Consider the following 19,209-nt stretch of genomic DNA (forward strand, 5'->3'; position numbering starts at 1 on the left):
AATATCAAGACAGAGTGGAATTGTTTGGGTCCAGTTTCCCACAGTTCGATGCCATGCCTGTATCCAGTGTCTATGATAACACATAGAGTCATAGAGATGTACAGCATGGAAACAGACCCTTCAGTCCAACTAGTCCATCCCAACCAGATATTCTATATTAATCTACTTCCATGTGTCAGCATTTGGCTCATTATCCCTCCAAACCCTTCCTATTCATATACCCATCCAGATGCCTTTTAAATGCTGTAATTATACCAGCCTCCACCACTTCCTCTGGTGGTTCATTCCATACAAACATCACCCTCTGCATGAAGAAGTTGCCCCTCAGGCCCCTTTTATATCTTTCCTCTCTCACCGTAAACCTATGACACGGACGTGTCGGTTTTGGACTAAGGTGGGCAAGGTCAGAAATCAGACAACGCCAGGTTATAGTCTAACAGATTTTATTTGAAATCACAAGCTTTTGGAGTGCAGCTCCTTCGTAAGATGAAGTGAGAGAGAAGCACTCAGACACAGAATTCATGGGCAGAGAGATAAAAACATCGTACAAATGGTATGAGTGGAGTGTCGACTAATGAGTCTGGGCAGGTGATCAAAAGTGTCAGACAGTGTGGGTTAAGTGTCAACAGCTGAATAACAAGCGAAGGGATGACCTATAATCTGATTAAATGAGGCAGAGATATAATTACAAAAAATTAAAAATAAGGTGGTGCTGGAGGCAAACCAAATGAGTACAATAACATGATAGGTATAAGGGTTGTATGCTGAGGATCTAACCAAAATAATAAGTAATCCAAAACTGAATAACCTAATTATGTTCGAGAGATCATAACAATTTATCAAGGTAATGGTGTCAAAATATGACAGTAAGGAAGATTTTACAGACACAGAACAGTGTGTTGGGGTCACATATAGTGCGACATGAACCCAAGATCATGACTGAGGCTGTTTTCATGGGTACGGAACTTGGCTGTCAGCCTCTGCTTGGTGATTCTGCGTTGTTATGTATCATGAAGGCCACCTTGGAGGACACTTTTCTGAAGATTGGAGGCTGAATGTCCTTGACCACTGAAGTTTTCCCTGATTTTGAGGGAACATTCCTGTCTGGCCAATGTTGCTCAGTGTCGATTTGTCCCTAGTAGCATTTGCATGGTTTCGCCAATATACCATGCCTCGGAGCATTCTTGCCTGTAGCATATGAGATGGACAACGTTGGCCTAGTCACGTGAGTATCTGCCGTGTACATGGTGAGTGGTGTTCCCACATGTGATGGTTGTGTCCGTGTCAATGATCTGACATGTCTTGCCGAGGTTGCCATGGCAGGGTTGTGTGGTGTTATGGTCGATGTTGTCCTGAAGCTGGGTAGTTTACTACGAGCAATGGTCTGTTTAAGATTTAGCGGTTGTTTGAAGAAGTGGAGGCGTGGGGAAGACCTTGGTGAGATGCTCGTCATCATCAATGACATGTTGAAGGCTGTGAAGAACATAGCACAGTCTGTCCACTCCAGGCAAGTACTGGATGACGAAGTGTTCTGTATTGGTCGTATTGTGAGTCTGTCTTCTGAGGAGGTCATTGCAGTTTTTCTGCGTGGCATGTCAGAACTGGCAATCATTTAATCAGGTTATAGGCCATCCCTTTGCTTTTTATTCAGCTGTTGACACTTCACTCACACTGTCTGACACTTTTGATCGCCTGCAGCGACTTATTATTCAACACTCCACTCATTCTATTTGTATGATCTTTTGATATCTCTGCCTGTAAATTGTGTCAGTGTGTTTCTCCCTCAGTTCACCAGTTTAAGGGACTACGTTCCGAAAGCTTGTGATTTCAAATCAAACCTGTTGGCCTATAACCTGGTGTTGTCTAATTTCCGACCTTAAACCAATGCCCTCCAGTTTTTGACTCCCCTACCCTGGGGAAAAGACCTTGGTTATTCACCCTATCCTTGCCCCTCATGATTTTATAAACCTCTGTAAGGTCATCCCTTAGCTTGTGATGCTCCGGGTAAAATAGCCCCAGCCTATTCAGCCTTTCCCCATGGCTTAAGTTCTCCATCTCTGGCAACATCCTTGTAAATCTCTTCTGCACCCTTTCAAGTTTAACAACGTCATGCGTATAGCAGGGAGACCAGCCCAGTTCGTCCCCTCCCCCCACTGCACCACACAACCAGCATCTTCCCCTCCACCCACTGCATCCCAAAACCAGTCCAGCCTGTCTCTGTCTCCCTAACCTGTTCTTCCTCTCACCCATCCCTTCCTCCCACCCCAAGCCGCACCTCCATTTCCTACCTACTAACCTCATCCCACCTCCCTGACCTGTCCGTCTTCCCTGGACTGACCTATCCCCTCCCTACCTCCCCACCTATACTCTCCTCTCTACCCATCTTCTTTACTCTCCATCTTCGGTCCGCCTCCCCCTCTCTCCCTATTTATTCCAGAACCCTCACCCCATCCCCCTCTCTGATGAAGGGTCTAGGCCCGAAACGTCAGCTTTTGTGCTCCTGAGATGCTGCTTGGCCTGCTGTGTTCATCCAGCCTCACATTTCATTATCTTAGACCAGAATTGAATGTGATATTCCAAAAGTGGCCTGAACAATGCCCTGTAAAGCCACAACATGAAATCCCAACTCCTATATTCAATGCACTGACCAATAAAGGCCAGGGCACCAAACGCCTTCCTCACTACCCTGTTTACCTGCGACTCCACCATGAAGAATGCCCACTCAGGAGAGGTGCTAGAGGACATACTGTGACCATGGAATTAGTTATTCAATTCAGCCAAGACCATCTCCTCCAATGTGGTGCGGAGTCAATGAATTATTTTTGATGTACGGTCATGGTTGCTATGTAGGTGAATATGACTGATAATCTGCATTCAACTGGATTCCAAAAACATTAATGATCTATTTAGTTTATTTACATGGTGTTGGCTTTAATGGATAAGTAATGGCTAGTATACAAGGTGACTTTCTTTGCCCTTTCTTCAACTGGCACAATGACTTTTCCTGCTTGTACCCAAGAGTGTTGTGTTGTCTGGTTCCACTTTAAACAAGTTACAGACAACTCTGACCAGAATGTTATGAATGTCCTACAACACCAAAGCACTCAATTCAATATGGACACAACCTGGCACTAATACAAAACATCTCAACTTTATTAAGAACAAAGTTACAATAGCTTTTAATACTAAACATAGCTTCTGCAATCCTGTTTGGCCCCACAAGGTTACAATATTTCCCAAGTCTCTTGTAAATTTGTGCAGTCGCTCTCTCTGTGGCCCTCTCCCTCTGGGTCTGCGAAGTTACTTTTCCTCTCTCTCTCTGGATGGTCAACTGGTCTCTGTCTTTTGTCATGCTGATCTCCTCAGAAGGCTTCATGATTCCAAGAACAGTTCCTCAGAGCAATTTGCAGGTGATCCTTGTTCTTATACTTTTTAGTTGGCTTTCTGGAACTTTCTATAGTTCTGGCCAATTAGGGAGACACACTTAATAGTTTGAAACAAGAGTCAATCATTTAGATGGTAAGCTACTGTTAGTTCCTTTATGTAGCAGGACCTACATAACTGACATCTACTGCTACAGTAGACAGACCTCAGTTTAACATCTGATGCAATAGATGGCACTTCTGACTATACTGGAAAAGAGCCAGTTTAAATTATGAGCCAATGTCTTGGTGCCACTTCATATTAGTCCGAAACCTCCAGCATCCCAAACAAGCTACCTGTTTCCATGTACAAGCACAGTCAGTGGGAATAAGTTTAACTCATGGAATTGCTGTAAAATTCAAAATGCCTATTATGCATACTGTCCAATTTTGCAATCCATTTCCTTCATTCAGATTTTGTGGGATATTTGACTTTGGGGTGCATCACAACCGTGATAAACAACTTCCTATGTTGACCCGCACTACAAAGCTTTCAGTTCTAATCCCATTTTTGTTATAAAACTCTCAGTTACAATATTCTTTTACATTGCCAATCCTCATTATAAAGCTCTCAGTCATAATATTCTCTATAACACATTCTACCCTCATTGTAAAGCTGTTATAACAGCCTGTTACAAATTTAAGCTTCATCATATAGATTCCAGTTTATAATATAATTATATACGAAACCATAACACTCTTATATTTGCATCTTAAACCTTCATCTGTAGATTTATAATAATGTATTTGCTCTCCCAATGTATTCCTGATGACTTGTCTGAACTACTCGATCACAAATTATGATTTTGTTTCTTTATCTGCTCAGTGGTACCTGGAGATGTTTATCCTGCATTAACAAAGGTGGTGACACCCGAGCTACATTATCCTCAGCATCCGAGAAGGATCAGCAATCGCAGAGCACAGCAGGAGTCCAAGTAAGTCATGTCCAACTGAGGTCACCATCAACCCACTCAGTTCTACAGAACATAACTTCAAAGCAGCTGAAGTAACATCTGTGACCAATGAGTTAACTATGTTTAGTGTCATACAAAGAGAAAGCACCAGCAAAAAACTGCCCAAAGCAACCCAAGATTGGCATCCTTAGTGAACCAAATAGTACGGCCACATAAATATAGATCAAAGGCCTCCTTTTTAAGCCATTTCATTCACAACTGTCCTATGATTAGAAAAATCACAATGGCAGTGATGCCTTGCGGTACAATTGGTACCAGTGCTAAGTGAAACCAGGTTTCACCTAAATCCATTTTCCTTCAATGACTGCCCAATGACACATACATTTCCATCTCAAAAATACTTCCCAATAATACCTTTAACTTCCACTTTACAATAATATCCTTACCTTCATCTCTAAAACACCACCAAGTTAAAATCTCACTTCCAAACCCAGGACACTGCTCAATAATCCCTGTCTATTCCATTTCTAGAACTCAGGGGCCAAGTATAGAAAGAAGAGGAGGACAGAAAACAGAGAGTGGGAATAAAGGGTAGTAATTTTGAGTGACAGAGATGGAAAGTCATTTTCTTGAAGGATGAGTGAGCTCACTAAGATGTTGAACATTTGTATTAATAATTTAGGTTTTGGAATCACAAATCCAAATTTGCAGAGGACACCAAATTTGTCAGATAGTCAATAAAATATAATGCAAAATAATATATTCCCAATACACTTGTGGAATGAGAAAATAATTGGTAAACAAATTTGAATAGAGTTAAGTATGAGATACTAATACACTCTGGTAAGAAAATTAATGAAGTCTCATAATATTTGCATAATAAGAATCTATCACATTCTCCCCATGTCTGCTTTCCTCCGGGTGCTCTGGTTTCCTCACACAGTCTGAAAGATGTGCAGGTGAGGTGGATTAGCCGTGGGAAATGCAGGGTTACCGGGATAGCATAGGAAAGTGGGTCTGAGTGTGATATTCTTCAGGGGGGCCGAATGACCAGCTTTCACACTGTAGGGATTCTATGATTCTATAAATAGGATGGATGAGGAGAGAGACCTCGGAGTGCAAATAAACAACTTACTAAAAGCTGTGATGTAGGTTATTAGGCTATTTTTAAAAATAAAGCAAATTAAATGCTAAAGTTTCTTTCCAGAGATTCAAAATTGAAAACTGGAGAAGATATAAAAACTTGAGGTTCAGCTACCTTTATAGGTATGGAGAGTTCAAGGAAAACTCATAGATCCAAGTCTAGAAATGGAAGCTTATGCCTCTAAAGAAAGACTGGAATTCTTTTAGGCTATTTTATAATGATTAAATTAGGAAAGGTTTTAGTTGAGTACACACTGATATAAAATTTCCACTTTTGCTGGAGAGCAAAACTAATGACCATTAAAATGCGAGTCACCAAAAAATCAAATAGGGAATCCTGAAGGAACTTATGTCCCCAGAGTGATGACAATGTAAAACCCCATTAGCACAGGGAGTAGTTGAAACAAATAGTAGAATTGTGTTTAAGGAAAAGCTAGACAAGAATATGATGACTGATTGTGTTATAACAGCAAAGAAAGGAGAGGTTTCAGTTTGAACACCAAGGATTAGTTTGGTGAATATCTTGTTTCTCTGATGTGTATTCTATGAAATTATACTAATTATATCCTCATTTTAATCTTTACAAATATTGCTCAAAACTGCTGTTATTGACAGCTACTGAACATTAGTTAATGCGTCACATCTCAATGCTAGCTACCTATATCTTCATCTGTGTACTTATCATCCCAACATTCATATCTCCAAGATACATTGACTAACTTCACTAACACTTCAGAAGTTAACCAAAAATTTTGCCAATAACTTGAATTATTTTCCTAACAATCTACCTCAATCAATCCAGAAGAAAGCTGCCTTGGTCATTTCACCAGATCTCCCTCATCATTCAGCTGCACTCCCCTTATTCCCCCATCACATTTCCTTCAGCCCTGATCCTACCCTCTGCTCCTGTCACTACACATCAGTATTTTGCACTCCAATTCTTCACACAACATGGTCTTCTCTTTCTGGCTGTTTTCCCTCCAATAGCTTCCTTCCCATCCATTTTGCTGGAATTGGGAATTGCATTTTGTCAGGGATTTGTTTTATAAATTTGTGTTGATGCCTCCTCACTTTCCTATACAGTGATTGCTTGTTTTGTGCACTAGGTGGTCTTATATCAGCAGAAGTTGGTGGGAGAGTTGGAGCAGCTGCTGAGATCATCACCATTTGCCAACAAAGAACATCCTCCTAGCATTGGACTACCATCCACAGCAATAACCACAGCACCATCTTCAACATCCTCTTCAGCTGCATCTTCCTCTTCAGCTTCTTTTACTGCCAATCAGAAACAGCGGGTAACACAATCCATCACATGATGTTTGCATTTATTCCTGTGCCAGTCTTCCCCATACTATCACAATCTCAGCTCCAAGGTTCTCCCATGTCTTAACCATTCTGCAATCGCGCACACAACTTGGAATTTCCAAATCTCACCCATTCGGCCGCACCCGCCCCCCCCCCCCCCCCCCCCCCGCAACCCCCGCACCCCATTTTCATCAACACAGTTCGGGATCAATGTTCCTCATTGTCTTGGAACTCACTCTTCTCTCCTTCATGATCAGTCTGGATGCCCATTCCCCAATCCCACCATAGCAATCTTAAGCTTTGGTTCCCTTCTGAACTCATCAGATGACATTCTGACATCTATTTATTCCCCCTCATCCATCTCATAACTACATTTTGGGACGTCTGTGTTTTCCTTTTGTCCCTCCAATATGATATTTTCCCTCTCCTTCTGTTATTGATGACATAAGACACTGCCCTTATTTGAACAATTGTAACCTTCATACTGCATCCTATAGTTTAGTTCTCAATGTTTCCTCTTCTTTATCCAAGTACCCGCTTCTCCATCCATCTCTGCTTCATTTCTATCCACCCTGTTACCCTATACCTTTAATATTCCTTCTTTTCTTCCCTCACTGCTATCCTAGTTCCCTCTCTTTTCATAATTGCAGCCCTTCCCCCTTTTCTTTATCCCCTTTCTCTTTAAAATCAACTTCCGTCCTTTCTGCATCCAGCTGCCCCAGGCTAAAGGCAGGAAGTTTCATTCTTGTTCTGTCATTGCTCTGTCTGGGACGAGTAATGCTATTCCTAATGCCACGTGTTTATATTTTCAGATCTTGTTGCAGACCCGTGAAAATCAGCCCCTGAACCCCAGCTGTGGTGTGTGCAAAGCTGGAGGAGATCTGAAATGCTGCACCCAATGCCGTGGAGTCTTCCATTCCCACTGCCATTTCCATGCCGCCCCTGAGGACATGAGGTATGTAATCAGAGAATCTAGGACAGCATTTGGAGAGGTTAAAGTAACTATATATCATTAACTCAGTGAGTCTGATGTTAGGTCCAGACTAAAGTAGATGCTGAACTCTCAATGAGAAATTGAAAGCAGGAAGCTTCATAATTTCATCTGCATTACAGGACGGGGAGATGTATCTCCTGTACAAACACAACAATGCTGAACAAATCTACTGAGCCTGAGTTACAACTGAAGTCGCCGACCACACAAACAGCTATGGTAAGTCAGTGTCCTTTTATGACCCAGTACGACTTGTAACTGTTATTCAGGTATTTATTTAGCTGATAGCTGGATTCTCAGAGTACTGTTTGCATATGTTTTAAAACCCATAAAAAGTTATCCTGACTTCAATTCCTGATCAGTACAATGTATACTGGGTGGTCTCTACTATCTTATTCAGTTGCTCACACTTTAGGTTTGTATCTGGGCAGAGTGTTAGGAGAATGTTGAGCGGCAGGATCTCTGATGAAGGGTCTAGGCCCGAAACGTCAGCTTTTGTGCTCCTGAGATGCTGCTTGGCCTGCTGTGTTCATCCAGCCTCACATTTTATCATATCGGAGAAGGATCGGATCTTGGTTTAACATCTCATCGAAAAGGCACAGTCTTTAACAATGCTGAATGCTGTCTAAATTACAATGGACGTGCTATTCTAGATTCTGTAGTCTGACCTTCGGCCTGGGGCATGAGCCCCATAGCTGTCTGGCTCAGACTGCTGTAGTAGAGGCCAAACAGTTTGTATAGAACTGAACAGGAATTGTAAACCTTTAAGGAATAATAGCAAAAAACTTCTGAGTAAAAGTTCAAGGAAAGAATGAACAACAAATCTGTGATTGTCAGCTGATTAGCAATTCAGAATATGAATTACATGTCCAGAAAATCCAGAATTGATTAACACTCATTTCAAAGCTTTTTCTTCGATATTGTAATGAGAATTGTAAATCCTGATCTACACACTTTATGTAGCATTCAAAGCATTGGCATTCCAGGAACGCATAAAAGAAAGCAGTTTTATACTTGACATACCAAGGTGTAGAGCTGGATGAACACAGCAGGCCAAGCAGCATCAGAGGAGCAGGAAGGCTGACATTTTGGGCCTAGACCCTTCTTCAGAAATGGGGGAGGGGAAGGGGTTTCTGAAATAAATAGGGAGAGAGGGGGAGGCGGATAGAAGATGGATAGAGGAAAAGATAGGTGGAGAGGAGACAGACAACTTAAAAAGGCAGGGATGGAGCAAGTAAAGGTGAGTGTAGGTGGGGAGGTAGGGTGGGGATAGGCTACTCCAGGAAGGATGGACAGGTCAAGGGGGCGGGATGAGGTTAGTAGGTAGGAAATAGGGGTGCGGCTTGAGTTGGGAGGATGGGATAGGTGAGAGAAAGAACAGGTTAGGGAGATGGGGATAAGCTGGGCTGGTTTTGGGATGCGGTAGGAGGAGGGGAGATTTTGAAGCTTGTGAAATCCACATTGATACCATTGGGCTGCAGGGTTCCCAAGCTGAATATGAGTTGCTGTTCCTGCAACCTTTGGTGGAATCGTTGTGGCACTGCAGGAGGCCCTGGATGGACATGTCGTCTGAAGAATGGGAGAGGGAGTTGAAATGGTTTGTGATTGGGAGGTGCAGTTGTTTAGTGTGAACCCAGCGGAGGTGTTCTGCAAAGCGGTACCCAAGCCTCCGCTTGGTTTCCCTGATGTAGAAGAGGCCACGACGGGAACAGCAGATACAGTATACCACATTAGTAGATGTGCAGGTGAACATTTGCTTGATGTGAAAAAGTCTTCTTGGGGCCTGAGATGAGCGTGTTGGGGGAGGTATTGGGGCAGCTGTAGGACTTCTTGCAGTTGCAGGGGAAAGTGCTGAGTGTGGAGGGGAGTGGACAAAGGAGTCCTGGAGAAAGTGGTCCGTCTGGAAAGCAGATAAGGGTAGGGAGAGAAAAATGTCTTTCGTGGTTGGGTCAGATTGCAGATGGTGGATGTGTTGGAGGATGATGCGCTGGATCCGGAGGTTGGTGGGATGGTACGTGAGGACGAGGAGGATTCTGTTTTGGTTGTTATTGTGGGGAGGGGGTGAGAGGGATGAGTTCCGGGAAATGCAGGAGACCTGGTTGAGGGCGTTCTTGACCACTGAGAGGGGGAAGTTGCGGTCCTTGAAAAATGAGGACATCTGAGATATACAGGAGTGGGATGCCTCATCCTGGGAGCAGATGCGCTGGATGTGAGGGAATTGGGAATAGGGGGTGGCATTGTTGCAGGAAGGTGGGTGGTAGGAGGTGTATTCTAGGTAGCTGTGGGAGCCGGTGGGCTTGAAATGGATATGGGTTTCCAGGTGGTCGCCAGAGATGGAGACAGAGAGGTCCGGGAAGGAGAGAGAGGTACCAGAGATGGCTCAGGTGAACTTAAGGTTGGGGTAGCAGGTGTTGGTGAAGTGGATGAACTGTTCAAGCTCCTCGTGGGAGCAGGAGGTGGCACCGATACAGTCATCACTGTAACTGAAGAAGAGGTGGGGTGTAGGGCCAAAGTAGCTACAGAAGAGGGATTGTTCCACGTAACTTACAAAGAGGCAGGCATAGCTTTGTCCCATGTGGATACCCATGGCCACCGGCTTTGTCTGTAGATGTGGGAGGAATTGAAAGACAAGTTGTTGAGGGTAAAAACCAGTTCAGCCATACAAATGAGGGTGTCAGTGGAGGGGGACTGGTCGGGCCTGTGGGACAGGAAGAAGCGGAGGGCCTTTTGGCCATCTGCACGGGGAATGCAGGTGTACAGGGACTGGACGTCCATGGTAAACATGAGGTGTTGGGGACCGGGGATTTGGAAGTTCCGGAGGAGGTGGAGGGCATGGGTGGTGTCACGGACGTGGGTTGGGAGTTCCTGGACCAAAGGGGAGTAAATGGAGTCGAGTTTTATACTTAGTCAGGTGTGTCATCATGCCTGGGTGGTGTATTTATCTTCTCAATTAGTCATCTTCAACAGTGTCAGAACTTGTTGGGGATGGTGTATGATAAATCAAACCACAACATTCCTCAAGCTGTCACAATTCTGAACCACCAAACTGCTGAATTGTGAGTGACTGTCTAATTGACTGAATTAGCTTAAAATAATACTGGGTTTTTGCCCCTTGAACACAAAAATAACTAGATACTGTAATCATGAAAGAAACATAGTCAGAGGAACACAGTTCTGAATCACTGGTCCAAAATCACAAAACTAGTTTTTCCTTTCTTCAATTATACCTTGATGTTATTCGTACAGCAATGGTCAGTCTTTAGTTCACTAATTAATCTTTCTTTTACTCTCGACTTTAGCATTCTTCCTTTCAATAATTCCAAATGTAGGTCTTCCCTGATCCTTTAACAGAGAAATTGCTCAGAGAGGTTAACTTTTCAGACTAGAGGAACATAGAGAGAGAGAGAGAGAGGGGGGGGGGGGCGGGTGTGGGGGGGCAGGGGGAGACAAAAAAATATGTTGATGCTGCAGGCTTCCGGGGCTTCCGTCATCTGTGGTTTCATTCCCCTCACTGGCTCTGTGTTAACCTGCAGCCAGCCCAATCAGAACATTGTCCCTATGCTGAACCCTCTTGTGCACACGACAGGGTGCCAATTAAAAAGCCAATCAAAATACTGTCTCCAGGCAGAATTGCCTGGAAGCACACAATAGGGGATGCCTATTTGTCTGGACTGCTCTCTCATTTCTCTCAGGAAGCAACATTTCAATCACTATCACAATTCACACTCTGCTCCAGATAACATGTTTCTCCAACTGCAAACATCTTCATACAAAGTTTTCGATTTTCACCTTCAATCCAAAATAAAGCAAAATGGTCTTTAAAACAGTTCCTTGGGATTGAAGATGACCTTTTATGGCTTTGAGGGTCCTGAGTGTACTCAAAGAGAGCTTGGCCTCCATTTCATCCAATCAGGGACACTCCTAACAGTTGGCACCTTCAAGGATGTTTCTTCTCAAGTTTGAGTTATCATGAAATCCCATGGATTAATGGGGAAATTGCATTTGTTTCAAGGAAGCTTCAGGATATCTTTAACTGACCAGAGCTGAGCTTTCTTTCTTGACAGAGCAGTGAGGGATTCACCCTGGTTCATTGTAGCCCTGGGATGTCAACCTTGGATTGAATAGGAAGTCTCTGTTGAGTAGCTGTTATCCCCACAGCGGGTAGGAACACAAGAGACCAAGTACGAGTCAAAGTGTTAAAAACAGAGTAACGCACCATCTATGAATCCAATTTAAAAAATCTTCTGCTCAATTGCACTGGTCTTCTCAGTTCAATTTGCCAGAAATTGGCTAAACCGTCAGAAGAGATCAAATAATTTCAAGTGCAAATTATGTTCAACACAACATCAAAGTTCTGCGATTTTTGTTTTGTGCTAGCTGAAAGAAAATTGCACTCAAAACTGGCCCTGCCAAGAAGACTAACCATGTCCCATTGGGCTCTCAAGATTAAGCTGCTTTTAGAGGCACAAACACGAAAAGCACATTTTAAAAATGTATTTCTAAAATGACTATTTTTTAAAAAAATACTCTAAAACTGACTATTACACAAGAATGATATATACATCAAGCAATTTACTTTTACAAAGAGTCATACTGTACAGAAACAAATCCTTCTGTCCATCCAGTCCATGTCAAACATAATCCCAAACTAAACTAGTCCCAGCTGCTTGCTCCTGGCCCATAACTCTCCAAACCTTTCCTATTCATGTATCTATCCAAAGGTCTTTTAAATGTTGTAATTGTGCACACATCCACCACTTCCTCAGGAAGTTCATTCCAAATGCAAGCCACCCTCCATGTAAAAAAATTCCCATCATGTCTTTGCCAAATCTCTCTCCTCTCACCTTAAAAATTTGCCCCCTAGTCTTGAAATCCCCAGTCCTATGGAAAAGACAACTGCCATTCACCCTTTCTATACCACCCATGATTTTATAAACTTCTATAAGGTTAGCTCTTAACCTCCTATGCTCCAGCGATAAAACTCTCAGCCTATCCAACCTTTCTTTATAGCTTGACCCTTCCATACCCAGCAACATCCTGATAAATCTCTTCTGAACATTCTATAGGTTAATAATATGCCAAAGGTTTTTAACAAATTACAGTCTATTGTACTGCCTGTTTGAGTTGGTTCATAGCAGATTTTATATTCATCACTATACAAATTAGTTTGATCAAAAACTTGAGTAAAAAATATCTTCTGAATACAAGAGAACTTTGCACCGAGATCATCGATTGTGCTCAAGGCTGAATATCCTGTGTGCATTGTTTAATTTTTTGGCTTCTCTTGGTCTTTCTCTTTAGGCTGTTGAACATGAAGCAGAAGTAGATTCATTTATTAATGAGCAGCTCTTCAACAAGGAAGAGTTTGACTCAATTCTCCGAGAGGTGAGTTTGTAATAAATCCAGGGAGTACAAAAAGGATTAACCAAACATGGAGGGGACTGTAGGTCAGAGACTGGCCTTTCACACTCTGGGACATGACAGTACAAGGGTAGAGAATAGGCAGTGTGGGATATTGAAATTGTAAATGTTGTTTCAGAAGCACAGACTTCAGGAGCAGGAAGGATGAAGGGAGGTCTAATCAGATTTCGATGCCCTGTTTGTCTGAAAATGTCATATGCCAGAAAGCCAGTTGGTGAAGGATACAACTGAGATCAATTGTATTCATGTTAATTAAGTCTCCCAACGAACGGAAATTGAGAATGTACTTATCGAGGCTATATTTTAAAAAGTTTTTTTAAATTTTATTTCCTTTTAAAACATTTTTTACTATTGGATATTTCACCATCCAGCACATCAACAGGAGTTAAAACCGAAAGATATTGTAAATCAGAAGCAAAAACAGAGGTTGCCAGAAAATCTCAGCAGGTCTGGCAGCATCTGTGAAGGGAAATCAGTTAATGTTTCAGGTCCAGTGACCCTTCCTTGAATCTGATGGCAACTAGGAAAATGTTGGTTTATGCGCAAAATATAGGGTGGTGTGTGGGGTGGGGGGGGGGGGGGCAGCATCCATAGTCATAAGATCATCAGCCACCATTTCCACCACCTCCAGTGATATGCCACCACTAGACACATATTCCCCTCCCCTCTCTTGTCTGTCTTCCACAGGGAGCATTCCCTCCAGGACACCCTGGTCCACACTTCCTTCACTCCAAATACCACCCTCCCTGCCTCACAGCACCTTCCCCAGCATCTGCCAAAGGTGTAACACCTGCCCACTTCCCTCCTCCCTCTTCAGACTCCAAGGGCCCCAGAACGTACCTTCCTGGTGAAGCAACAATCAACCTGCAATTCCCACAATCTAGTCTACTATATTCACTGCTCACAATGTGGCCTCCTTTACATTGGGGAAACAAAGCGTAAGATGTTTGCAGAACATCTATGTTATGCCGGCAAAAAGATCCTGAGCTTCCAGTTGCCTGCCACTTTAATGCACTGCCCTGTTCCCTGGCCAACATCTCTCTATCAGGTTTGCTGCAGTGTTCCAGCGAAGCTCAGCACAAGCTGGAAGAACAACACCCCATTTTCTGCTTGGGGACCCTGCAACCCTTCGGACTCAATATTGAGTTCAATAATTTTAGGCCCTAAACTCTCCAGGGCCCAGCCCCCAACCCCACACACCAGGCTTTGTTATCACACAGTCTGCCATTACACACTGCCAATTGGGAGCCACTAACAGTCTCCATTAACAGCTATTCATCCTCCTAGCCAGATCGTTATCAACTCCTTTGCCTGGTCCAACTGTTCTCCTCTCTCTTTGGGCTCTATCCCCACCCATCGTTTACTCTTTATCTCCTCCACCCACCCTATTGTCTGCATATAAACCAACATTTTCCCAGCTACCATCAGTTCTGATGAAGGGTCACTGGACCTGAAACGTTAACTCTGATTTTGACTTAACAGATGCTGCCAGACCTGCTGAGCTTTATCAGCAACTTCCGTTTTAATTTGTGACATCAAAACTAGTATCTAGCCCAGTCTCAGTAAGCAACCAGGAGGACTCCTGTTCCAAAACTCTTCAGTGGCCATTATTTTATTATGCAATTTATTCAAGATATACCTTCCACTTACAAACTTATGTTTGTTGGGATTACTACTGTGAGATCTCTCTTGTACATTAAAGGGCTCTTCTCCAGCAGGAGACTGTTTTCTGACACAAATGTCACTTCCAGTTCCACTGTTAATGCTGCTACTGTGCCTTCTGATACTCCACCCTTCTATTTCTTTCTGCCAGCTTACAGGCCTTAATTCTTAGCTATCATCTTGATCATCCAGTGTTTAAATTTAAAAACCAGGATTTAAACTTGCCAGTACCTTTTATTTTGCACTTCCCACAATTGTGAGCTCTCTTCATGCAGTACACCTCTCTGGAATAATTGCCTGTCAGGGGCAATTGGCCTTTGATTGTTATAGCTCTGTCCTGTGTTTCATGATGATTTACATTATTTTTAATCAACCCTTGATCTACCATATTATGTTCCTTAGCACCTTCTTCACAAGAATCATGACCATTGAAGGTTCAAGGTATCTAATTCACTTCTATCAGCTGTATAGCTTCTGAGATTTTGCAATTAATTCTGATTAATCATGAAGGATAAAGCACGGCAGTTTTTTTGCTATATCTATTAACTACTAAGTTACCACATGATTTATTATGGTATTAAGGTTTTACCATTCCCTTCTATAAAGTACAAAATCACTTGCATTAAACTCAGTCTCCATCAGCCTGTGCAACACTAGAGTTCCCCTTTCAATTGTCTTGGAGATCACAACTTTGATGAAAATTTGTGACCCTGCATGGAAAGAATCTAAATGTTTAGAAAAACATTCAACTAACTGTAGTACCTTCTGGAGCAGGAGGACTATATCACAGCACAGAAGGCAGCTTGGAATTTTGCCCAAAACCTAATTGAATCATCCCACAACCATCGGAAGGTTTTTGCATAGATTTCCTGTGACAAAGCGATTGTCATTTTGCAATTTTGTTGATCACCTAAAATTGTATATGTGTCATATCGTCAATCACCATATCGTTCCTTTCACAGAGCCTATTGCTGAAAGGACTTTCAGTTTGGTATTCAGAAGTGGCTGTGAACTCATCAGTGGCAAATTCCCTTCCATTTCTGCAAAGTTGTACTGACCTGCTTTTTTGTACTTATAGGTAGTTCATGAGTTAATTATATTTATGCCAAAGAAAAATCAGCCAGAAACATCACTGGTACCTCAGATAGAACCAGCAACTTATTCATATGAGACAACATAACACAATACTGCAACTTAAATGCTAGTACTGATTCAGGGAACTGTAAACTTAATTTTGTTAATATTTTGTACAATTTGTCCAAATTCAAACTATATTCTTCCATGGAAAAAAAAGTTTTCCAAAATCTATCAAAACTTAACTTTCCCTCAGATGTATATAATGGGTCATTTTTCTTATGAATTTCACCCAAGAACTTAGTAGAAAATGCAAATTTTTTTAACATTGAAGTGATGGACATTCATGTCGCAAAATACTTCTCATTTTACGTGTTGTAGAACATGGAAGCACTAAAGTAATACCTTGTTTCTTTTTTATGAAGGATGTAATCCATGTACCCACTTTGTTCTTCCACTAATTAAATGGTTCAGATGCCAACAACATTGGGAGAGTGGTTATACACCAACAATTTATACTTGACTTTCTGCTATTTTTCACAAAACTAATTATCATTTTAGTTTTTCAATTCTTCGTCTTTCTGCTTTCAGTCTTATATTCGAACAGGCCAGTTGGTGAAGGAAAAAATTGAAGCTGGTCAATACAAACTTTTATAAGTATTTATTTACAGGTTTACATGTTTCACACATGCATATCTTGGCTCGGTATGCACTATTGGGTGGCACGGTGGCTCAGTGGTTAGCAATGCTCCGTCACAGCTCCAGGAACCTGGGTTCACTTCCAGCCATGAGTGACTGTGTGGAGTTTACATGTTTTTCCTGTGTCTGTGTGGGTTTCCACTAGGTACTCCAGTTTCTTTCCACGGTCCAAAGTTGTGCAAGGTTAGATGGATTGGCTCTGCTACAATGCCTATAGTATCCAGGGATGAGCAGGCCAGGTTGATTAGCCATGGGAGATGAAGGGTTATTGGGATAGTGTAGGGGAGTGGATGTGGTTGGGCTGCTTTTTGGATGGGTGGTGTGGATTCAGTGGGCCAAATGGCCTGCTTCCTCATTGTAGGAATTCTATGATTTTCAATCTGTGTCTGTTTATAAGTGCACAAATGAATTCCTAATAATTGTCCATCACCAGTGTGCAATTAAGCACAAGTAATAAACAAGTAATAGTACTGTCGGAATCACTGGACTTAAAAGTTATTTGTCATTGCTCAACAGTACATCCATGTGCTTTTGTGCAGCTTCTTGAATTTCATCACCGAAATAGAACAGTTGAGGATGCACCTCTCCAGTCTCCCTTACGCAGTTGATGTATTTCCTGCATGGCTGCACCCCCCCCCCCCCCCCCCAATCATTATGGCTGATCTTATTGAGATTCAGCTCCACTTACCCACCCACTGACCATAACCCTTAATTCCTTCACTGTACAGGCCAGATAAGAATTCATTTCCTAATCTCCATACTAGTACCTAGCTAGCACCATTTAATAGCAATCTGATTGTTACAGTCTCTTTGCATGGCCCAATACTTTTGTCCATGTCAATATCTTGAGCTTTGACAGGATTTCTCTTGATGTTCTGCCATTGACTTGCTATTCGCCACAGCAATGGACACAGTCTAAGATAATCTTCAGGCTTCTGGAAATGCTTCCCTACTTTCCCCTTAAAAGTTCCAATAGTCTCTGGCAAATAATTCCATGCCTCAGATACTATCCGAGTAAAGAAAGATTTTCTAACCTGTATCTCCAAAGCAGGTAATCTTCCCTGTTCACCCAATCAAAACATTTTCTTGTTCAAATGGATAACCCCCTACCAATATCAAATGACTCTTCTCATAACTGGAAATTCCCAACTGATTTCATCCAGGTGAGTTATAACGTGAATGTTCTTTACAAAATACCCATGCTTTAAAAAAGTTACTACAGCCATCCTCAGCAGTCAATGTACTGCCTAGTAGTGTTGCACATATATGTTTTTATTTGCACCTTCATGCTTTGTTCCTAATTGTCAATGCTTTTGACTTTATTTATAGATCTAACTATTTTTGGGGGAATGCATTTTAAATCCCTCCTCATGCTCACCAGCACCTTTCCATCGAGTGTACAATCCAATGCTTTGTTTTTCATCCCTCTAATTGTGTCTGCACGTTAGATTTCATCTGTCCCTTATCTGTCCAATCCATTAATCTGTGTTTTCTTGAAATATTACATTTCTGCTTGCTGTTTGTTAATTCCCTGAACCAGCTCCAGCATTCCCCATCATTGCCACGCCAATTCCAAATACAACAGCAATTCGCAACATCATCTGTTCCTTGTTGTTGTTTGCAAGCTGTTCCGTTAGTCCCAAATTTGTCTTTCTGTTCCATGCCAACCATTGCAACTTTGTTGTTCAAATGTTTGTTCCTCATTCCCATGACTGTGAGCCTTTTCTATTGCATTCATACCAATTCATATCAACTATAATCTAGGTTAGATAGCTGTTTCCATCTACAGTGTAAATGCCTAATAGTTTAAAGATCAACATCATGCCCCCTTTCCACTGTCTTTCTTCGACCAGCTCAGTTCCTGACTTTTTCCTCAATGCAGGCCCGGCAATGATCATGTAATCAGGAATACCAAAAGCATAAATCAATACTTTTAACTTTATTCTTTGATTTTGTCATAGAGCTCGATCGATGGCATCTTGCAGTGGGCTTTGCAAAACATTCCCAGGCCCGTGTCTGAGAGCCCTGGCCTTAATCATTAATGGAGGCCTTCTTCTGTGGAGAAGCTGATCTAATCTGAATAGAAAGGTGCGCTGTGCAAAATCCAGCAGGTTTAGGACTAACAGTTGGGGAAGCAGCAACTGGTGACTAGATATAAATTCTTATAAGTCTATGTATGCTCCTCCCAAACTGATGAACACCAAAGGCAGCTGAAGAGGTCAATCCTGAAGGAGCAAAAGATGGATGGGTGAGATGGTGGAAATATGGCGACTTTCCTTGGTTTCTTCCTAGAGACAACTCATTGTGAAGGTGTTGCTAGGTAACAGTGATCATGACAGGATTGAATTTCGCATTCAGTTTGAGGGAGAGAGAATGGATCCAATACTAGAATTTTAACCTCAAATGCGGGAAACCATGTGAGGATAAAAGCAGAGCTAGCTAAAGTGAATTGGAAAATTAGGTAAAGGGTAAGATCAATGGAGATATTTAAGGGTATCTCAGAATCCAGAGGATAGTTACATTCCGATGAGAAAAAAAATGGGAGGATGTCCTGTCCACAGTTGACAAAAGCAGCTAA

At 42.2% G+C, this 19,209-nt stretch overlaps 1 protein-coding gene across 1 annotated transcript; it reads left to right on the forward strand.

Annotated features, from left to right (window-relative positions):
• Window positions 1-7,669: 7,669 nt before the first annotated feature.
• Window positions 7,670-18,692, forward strand: LOC125457710 (autoimmune regulator). The gene is made up of 4 exons (XM_048542281.2): window positions 7,670-7,739; window positions 7,898-7,994; window positions 13,077-13,160; window positions 18,593-18,692. Exons 1-4 carry the CDS (start codon window positions 7,735-7,737, stop codon window positions 18,671-18,673), a joined length of 267 nt encoding a protein of 88 aa, XP_048398238.2. The 5' UTR covers window positions 7,670-7,734; the 3' UTR covers window positions 18,674-18,692.
• The last annotated feature ends 517 nt before the right edge of the window (window positions 18,693-19,209 follow it).

Source organism: Stegostoma tigrinum, chromosome 14, assembly GCF_030684315.1.
Source record: "Stegostoma tigrinum isolate sSteTig4 chromosome 14, sSteTig4.hap1, whole genome shotgun sequence".
NCBI lineage: Eukaryota > Metazoa > Chordata > Chondrichthyes > Orectolobiformes > Stegostomatidae > Stegostoma > Stegostoma tigrinum.

Bases quoted from the DNA above. Each gene is read 5' to 3' on its own strand.
- LOC125457710 (XM_048542281.2), top strand. The intron at 7,995-13,076 runs GTAAGTCAGTGT...CTTTCTCTTTAG, and splicing joins CGACCACACAAACAGCTATG to GCTGTTGAACATGAAGCAGA. The intron at 13,161-18,592 runs GTGAGTTTGTAA...ATTTTGTCATAG, and splicing joins TTGACTCAATTCTCCGAGAG to AGCTCGATCGATGGCATCTT.